The 7,500-nt window shown below is 40.6% G+C and overlaps 1 protein-coding gene across 1 annotated transcript; it reads right to left on the bottom strand.

Moving 5' to 3' along the window:
• Window positions 1-2,921: 2,921 nt before the first annotated feature.
• LOC119578592 lies at window positions 2,922-4,694 on the bottom strand. Its single transcript, XM_037926158.1, has 3 exons — window positions 4,677-4,694; window positions 4,011-4,493; window positions 2,922-3,926 (listed from the first exon to the last, which is right to left on the bottom strand). Exons 1-3 carry the CDS (start codon window positions 4,692-4,694, stop codon window positions 2,922-2,924), a joined length of 1,506 nt encoding a protein of 501 aa, XP_037782086.1.
• Window positions 4,695-7,500: the final 2,806 nt, after the last annotated feature.

The raw sequence follows: 7,500 nt of genomic DNA, 5'->3' as shown, positions 1-7,500 counted from the left end.
AGAAAAGATCATCTGAGTTTTTCTAACATCTGAACCTCTTATCTACCTTCATTTACCGTATGGAGGCCAGCATAAGAATTACTTTTCCAGTCACAGCATCTTCCCCTTATTGAACCTGAATAAACAATGTGGAAACTGCCTAAGATAAACCATTCCTTTACTCCTGCATCTATTAGCTTTCCGATTACCCAGTCGATGTACAGAGTCGAGTCTGGTGTAAGGATGCACCTACCCATCATTCTTTTCACCGGTTCATCTTTCCTTATCCTTTATTTCCTTCTCTCTCCTATTCCTCTCCCATCGGGGACCTACCACTTCCTACACTCTCCTCCCTGGCGTCAGTTCCATGCTAGTAGTACCTACCACTTCCAGGCTAGAGAGCTCGGCGTCAGTCCAGTCATTCCAACCTCATACAAGATCTTCAGCTTCAGTTATCTCTTACTCTAAAATTGATTATAGTCTTCTGCTTTTATTCATGAAATTAAGTTACCTACACGAAAAACTAAAACATATCTACTCCTTCATATAAATGCCACACAAAAATCCTACATTTCCCAACACCAATATAAATTATAGACAACCACAAGTATAGAAATGATAGAGGTAGAGCGAAAGAGACAGCAAAGAAATAGCTAGAGTAGGTAGAGGTCGCAAGCCTCACTCAGGACAGACCCTGCTCTCACCTTCCCTAAAACATACTAAACCTAATGAAAGAAGTAGAGTAGTGGAAGAAAAAGGAAGAATTAGCTAGAGTAGGTAGAGGGTGCCAACCTCACTCAGGACAGACCCTGCTCTCACCTTCCCTACCCTATCCCTTATTGTCTCCTACTATTCTATTACGCAATTGCCGTGGGGAAGCAACAGCTGCAGGGATGTCCTCCTGTGACTTAGGTTTTACCCCAAATGGTTGCATCTTTGGCGCCGCCCTTAAATTACACCTATTCTCAACCCTGACTTGTTCATCATCACCCGACTTTATTTTGTAAAGTCCATTCTTAGCATCTAATACTTCCTCTATTATCCACCTCTCACTATACCACTCATCCTGCATCTTGCATCTCCCTATCTTAACGTTGTTTCTTAACAAAACTTCTTGGCCAACTCCCCAGTCAGTTATTTTCGCCTTTTCCTCTCTTTGTTTCCTTGTCATACTTTTTTGTTTGATTTCAGTTTCTTTCGCTACTTCCCATATAGTTTTCTGAATCTCTACCCATTCAGCCATCCATTCATCTATAGTTTCGTAAGTTTCATTTACTTCTACTGGGTCGCGCGGCATCTTTGGTTCCCTACCAAACAATAAATGGAAAGGTGAATAACCTGTGGTAGCGTGTGGTGTCATGTTATAGTGCGAAACCAGTGCAGATACGTGTTCCGGCCATTTCTTTTTCTCACGTTCGTCTAAAGTCACTAGCAATCCATGCAAAGTCCGATTGAATCGTTCACAACCACCATTTCCTTGCGGGTGATATGCCGTCGTCCTAACTTTCTCCACCCCGTAACTGTTGCACAATTGTTTGATTAAAGAACTTAAGAAATTCCTTCCCTGGTCTGACAAAATTTTATCTGGGGCCCCGAACTTATCAAAAATATATTCTTTCAAAATTTTTGCGATTATTGCGGCTTTTTGGTCTTTTGTTGGAAAAGCAAAACTATATCTCGTGAATACATCAGTTATAATTAAGACGTTCTCTATCCCCTGACGTTTATCCAATACCTGTGAAATCTATGGCCAACATTTCCCACGGTTTTCTGGCTTCGATCTTGCCCATCGGTGTGCAGGGCTTTGGAGTCTCGTCCTTTGCGACACAGCATCTCTCGCACCTCTTAATGTATTCTCCCACCGATTCCGACATACCTGGCCAAAATCCCCGACTTCTGACTAACGCAAGACTCCTATTCCTTCCTTGGTGACCCAGTCATCATGGCATGCCTGCAACAGTTTGTACTGCAATCCTGGTGGTAAAACCGGCCTAATCCCCATAAATTTACTCCCACACTCATCTTATGCCAAACTACTCCATCTTCCACTAACAAGTTTTGTCTTACTTTATGTAGTTTCTAAAATCTTCGTCTTTTAACATATTCTTTAGCTCATCTATTGTCATTTTAGTTGTTAAGAAAGTAGTGATATTTTTACAACATTCCATTCCCCTTTGCTGCTCTTTCAGGTCTTCCTTCGACCATAGCTCTCCCCCATTACTTCCTCTGCTGTTCCCATTACTGTGAATTCCTCCTCTCCATCACTGTCCAACTCCTCGGGTAATCTGCTCAATTCATCTGCTACTGTATTGTCTTGACCTGGTTTGTACATTATTTTGAAATCAAATTGCTGCAATTCACTCACCCACTGACTTTCTATTGCACCCAATTTCGAGGTTTCTAAGTGACTTAATGGGTTATTATCTGTGTATACAGTAAATTCCTTCCCCACTAGGTAATCCTTGAATTTATTACATACAGCCCATTTTAATGCCAACAATTCCAGTTTCCTTGAACTGTAATTTGTCATATTTCTTTCTGATCTCCTTAGTCCCCTGCTAGCGTAACAAATAGGGTGAATTTTACCGTCATGTTTTTGCGACAAAACCGCGCCTAATCCTTTAAAACTGGCATCGGTTTCTAAAATAAATTCACGTGAAAAATCGGGACATTTTAAAACTGGTGCTGTAATTAATTTGCTCTTTAAAGTATCAAAGGCTGTTTGACATACTTCATCCCACTCCTTCAAAATTAATCTTCGAGAGTCACCTGACATAAGTTTATGCAGCGGCGCGGCTATTTGAGCAAAATCTTTAATAAATTTCCTGTAAAATGAACAGAACCCTATGAACGCCCTCACATCCTTGACAGTCTTAGGCAATGGCCATAACTTCACTGCATCTACCTTTGCTGGATCTGTGCTAATTCCTTCTCCAGACACTTCATACCCTAAAATAAACCACTCTATTTGCAAACAACTTGCATTTATTAGGCTTGAATTTTAAACCGTACTTCCTCATACGCCTAAATAATTCTTCCAATCTATTTAAATGTTCCTCCACCGTACGACTAAAAACAATGACATCATCTAAATATACTAACAAGGTATGAAAAATTTTGTCTCCTAATATACGTTCCATATATCTTTGGAAGGTACTAGGACTATTTGACAGTCCCATTGGCAATCTTTTAAACTCGTAATGGCCAAAGGGAGTGCTAAATGCAGTTTTCGGTTGATCTTTGGGGTGGACCTCAATTTGATGGTAGCCCGCGGCCAAGTCGAACGTAGAGAAAAACCGAGCCCCCTCCAGTGCCTCGACCGTTTCATCAATTCGCGGTAGCGGAAAAGCGTCCCTTATCGTGTATTTATTCAATTGTCGGTAGTCGACACACAGTCTAAGCGACCCGTCTTTCTTTCTTACTACCACTATCGCTGCGGAATAAGGACTCACGCTTGGGGTTATGACTCCTTGTTTACACAACTCATTGATATGATCTTTCACCTCCGAGACTTGATGCGGCGGGATTCGTCTGTATGGCACCCTTATAGGCTGGTCCGTCATGAGCGGTATCACATGCTGTACCCCCGTAGCAGTACCAATTGGTCCGTTTTCTTCTGCAAAAATGTCACTGAATTCCCACAACAGTTTATCTAACCTTTCTTTCTGTTTCCCATTCAAACAGTCCTGATTTATAATTACATCTGCTTTCTTATCTGTCGCCCCAATCTCTACCTTTCTTACTTCCTTCACTTCATCTATTTTACTGATCTTGCCTATTCGCCAGTTCCGTCTAAGCTTGACAACATTATCTGAAAGATTAGCAATTAGTGCGAAGCCCTTCCCGTGCTCTATTCTCACTACGGTTGGTAATGCCACAATCCCCTCTGGAACCCATCCTTCATGAGAACCCACAAGGGGCTCTACCAATACTTCCTGTGATTTTACCTGTTTTTAGTTGAGGAATATTTACCGGTACTAATCTCACAGTTTGTCCTGGGATAATAGGGATCTGACTTTCGCTGTTAGTACAAAACCTCGATTATCTTCTAAATTTAACTGACCCAATCTTTTTGTATCGCCAATGTAATCCCGCACTTCCTCTTCACCAACACCTGATCTGCTTAACTTATACATGACCGGCCATATTTCTGCCACTTCTGATAAAATATTCATGCCCCACAAACAGCTATAATTCTCTCCTACCTCATCACACACAAGCAATGCTACATTTTCCACTTCAATCCCGCACATCTCTAAACTAACAATTACTTTACCTCTACACGGGATCAAACTCCCTCCCACTGATCTTATCTTAGCATTTGACCTTTGTAGTTTTATGCCATGCTTCTTCAAGTAAGTCTCGTAAATAAAAGTACTAATTACGGACACTTCTGCACCTGTATCACATATCCCCACCACCTTTACTCCTTCTATACTCACAGATATCTGAGGAGTGTCTGCCTGTATCTTAACCTTACCTTCCACTTCTTTTCTACCTTCTTTACAAAATGTCTGCCGCCATTTGCAACATATTCAGTTACATCATCACTGGGTCCCCCGGGTTGGCAGCCGTCTATCTTCCCGTTGGACCCTCTTAGTTTCCCGACTCGCCTGCACCCGTATCACCCTCCTGCCTTTCTTCCGGCGCGTAATTTCGTCGTTCGTATTTCGCGGTAAAATTTTCTCTGCCTGTACGTCCTCTGTGGACACCATGCTATACCGTGTTCTTTACTCCCACACCGATAACATCCTCTGTCTCGCCAGTTTCCCCTTACCACGCCACTCCTGGCTTGCTTGCTTCCTTCTCTTTCTGCATTCCAATTCATTCTTTCCCTCTCTGTCGTTCTGTCACTTTCTACTACACTTCTACCCTGCGTAAATGAATTGCCAGTCGCTCTCTTTTGCTGCTATCCATTCTATCCACTCTTCTAACTTTTCGTTCGGTCTCTCTTCTATCCTGTTTAAGAGCTTCATACCTAGTGCCGGCACTTTCATGTTCCTTGCTACACACTCTCCAACCATTCTGTCACTCATTCCCCATTCGCTCTGACGAACTAATTCACTAATGTCCATTATAGCATCCAAAAATTCCCATACAGTTTCATCTTCCCCTTGTTTTCGTGCTGTCATTTGCTCGTACAGTTCCCATACTGACACCTTCTTTCCGTACACTTTCCTAAGTTCTATTAAGATATCTTCTACACTGTCCCACTCTCGTCTGATATTGAATATTCGTTCTGCTGCTGCCTCATGTATGTGATTTAATACAAACCTTATTCTATCTTCCTCATTGCCTGCCACTTGTCCTATCACTCTTGTTATCTTCTTTATCCACCTATTAACATCACCCTTTCCTCTAAAAAACATCTACAACCGGATTATCTTTAATAATAATAGAATTTCCCATTTGACTTTGGTGTAATGCTAAACTTTCCAAAATTCCTAATGTCCTATTTAACCTTTCATCTATCATCGCACCATCCACTCTACTCGACTCTGCATTCGGTACCGCATCTCGAAAATCCCTCTCAACCACTGAACTGACGCAGTTTCCTTCACGTTTACCGGTTTTAAGTTCTCTATAAATCATGAATAGTAACTGAATAATCAGCAACCCACAATCAACCCCAACAAGCCACACACGTGCTCCAGCGTCTCCATCCTCTAACCAATAACCGAAGCAAAAGAGGGAACGCTCTGCTACCAATTGTGAAGGTGGGAGTCAGACAATTAAATTAATCTTGGTGCAAGCTCCCTCACTGGCCTGGGCCCTCCACCAGTTACCTTCTTATGGATCCCCTCTTTGATTCAGGTCTATGGTTAGGGATGAATACAAAAAAAACATTTCACTATTACAATTTATTGAATAAATATATACAAAAAAAAAGACCTTGAGTAAATACGTACCACAAAAGAGAAAACCTACCTACAGCTACCTAATACCTCCCCCTTAATATACCTTTAAATAGTGACCTTAAGATTCCGCATCGACATTGAATCATTTGTGAACAGTTTCACACACCATTTTCTATAGGTCGTACACTCACCACAAACACCACATTGCAAAACTGTTTGCTCACGCTTTGGCACTGGCACATATATCGGAGCGTAGCTAGTAGTTCACGAGTGTTTGTTGTTCTGTCGTCACTCGCGTCGGCGCCGTACTCATCTTCGTACGCACCTGCTTCTACACCTCCGTCCCGAGGATAATAAGTTGGCTATGTGCGACTCCCTCGGGCGAGTCGGACGACCTTCGTGCCAATCACGTCACACTCGTTAACCCAATATTTAGGACCAATCAGGCGTAAGGAACCCTCAGGTGAGTGGCTTGTTCCTGTGACTAAGCTCAGGCGGGAAATGCTTGCCTTGTTCCTCGCCACGTCTCACCTGGTTCTATAGGTGGCGCCACTTTACATTTTATTTCATTATCTTTTTCAGGTTACTTTTCATTGACCCTTTAGAAATCAATTATATTATTTTCTATTTTCCTATTTTTGTTTTTTATCATTTGGTCACGTTAGAGGTTCAATATTTTATAAGGTCACGTATCGTAAAAAAACCCACCCCTTTCCTATACAACATCCTATCTAAAAAATAACAAAATATGTAGCAATTTCAAAAAATAATATATACACACAATGTAAGAAATAAATTTTCTATTTACAGTGAGTTTACTATATTCAGTATTCAAATTTAATTGTTTAATGTTGCGTAGCTACGCTCGTACGCATATTCCAACGACTGTTGGAATAAGCGATACTCTTGTTACGCCAGACTCTAGGGTCATTGGATGGTTACTCTTATTCCATACTTTACATATATATATATATATATATATATATATATATATATATATATATATATATATATATATATATATATATATATATACACATACACACATCGCACATCTTATTATTATTATCGCACATTATAGTTAGTTTGTAGAATAAAGAAAAAAAAACGTCAGTGAGCACAAACTGTATTGTCTCCATTGTAAGTATCGCCACCAGTTGGTATTGGCCCTTTGGATATAGGTATAAATACTAAGTCAGTGAAACATCCATTACGGACTGATATCCCTTGGGTTTTGAATTTCCATACGCACAGATTAAGCAAATCGGTCTGCCCATTTGCATACATAGGTATGCAGAGTGCATTATATCTCTTATAGTCTTTTTTTTATTATTGATATATTGATGTAAGATATTTACATAATGAAATAGGGTCAAATGCATGTATGCATTTTCATTTTGCCGAAAACTATGAATGGAATATGCAGGATAATGCGAACAGCTGTACATAGACGAATACTTTACAAATAGATGACTATATTTTTACGCAAACACAAACACACCGAATGCAAATAAAAAGGTGATTAGACACTCAAATATGGATGCACACAAACAAACACAAACACAAACAGACGTACACTAACGAACACACGCTCAACAAACCATATACGGTGATGGACATAATTTCCAAAGTTGGACCGCCCGCTGTAGGTAAGTGCTCTTGG

Source organism: Penaeus monodon, chromosome 11 (assembly GCF_015228065.2).
Source record: "Penaeus monodon isolate SGIC_2016 chromosome 11, NSTDA_Pmon_1, whole genome shotgun sequence".
Classification (NCBI taxonomy): Eukaryota; Metazoa; Arthropoda; class Malacostraca; order Decapoda; family Penaeidae; genus Penaeus; species Penaeus monodon.
Note: the sequence above shows the minus strand (reverse complement) of the source record. Positions and strands in the feature narration are given on the sequence as shown.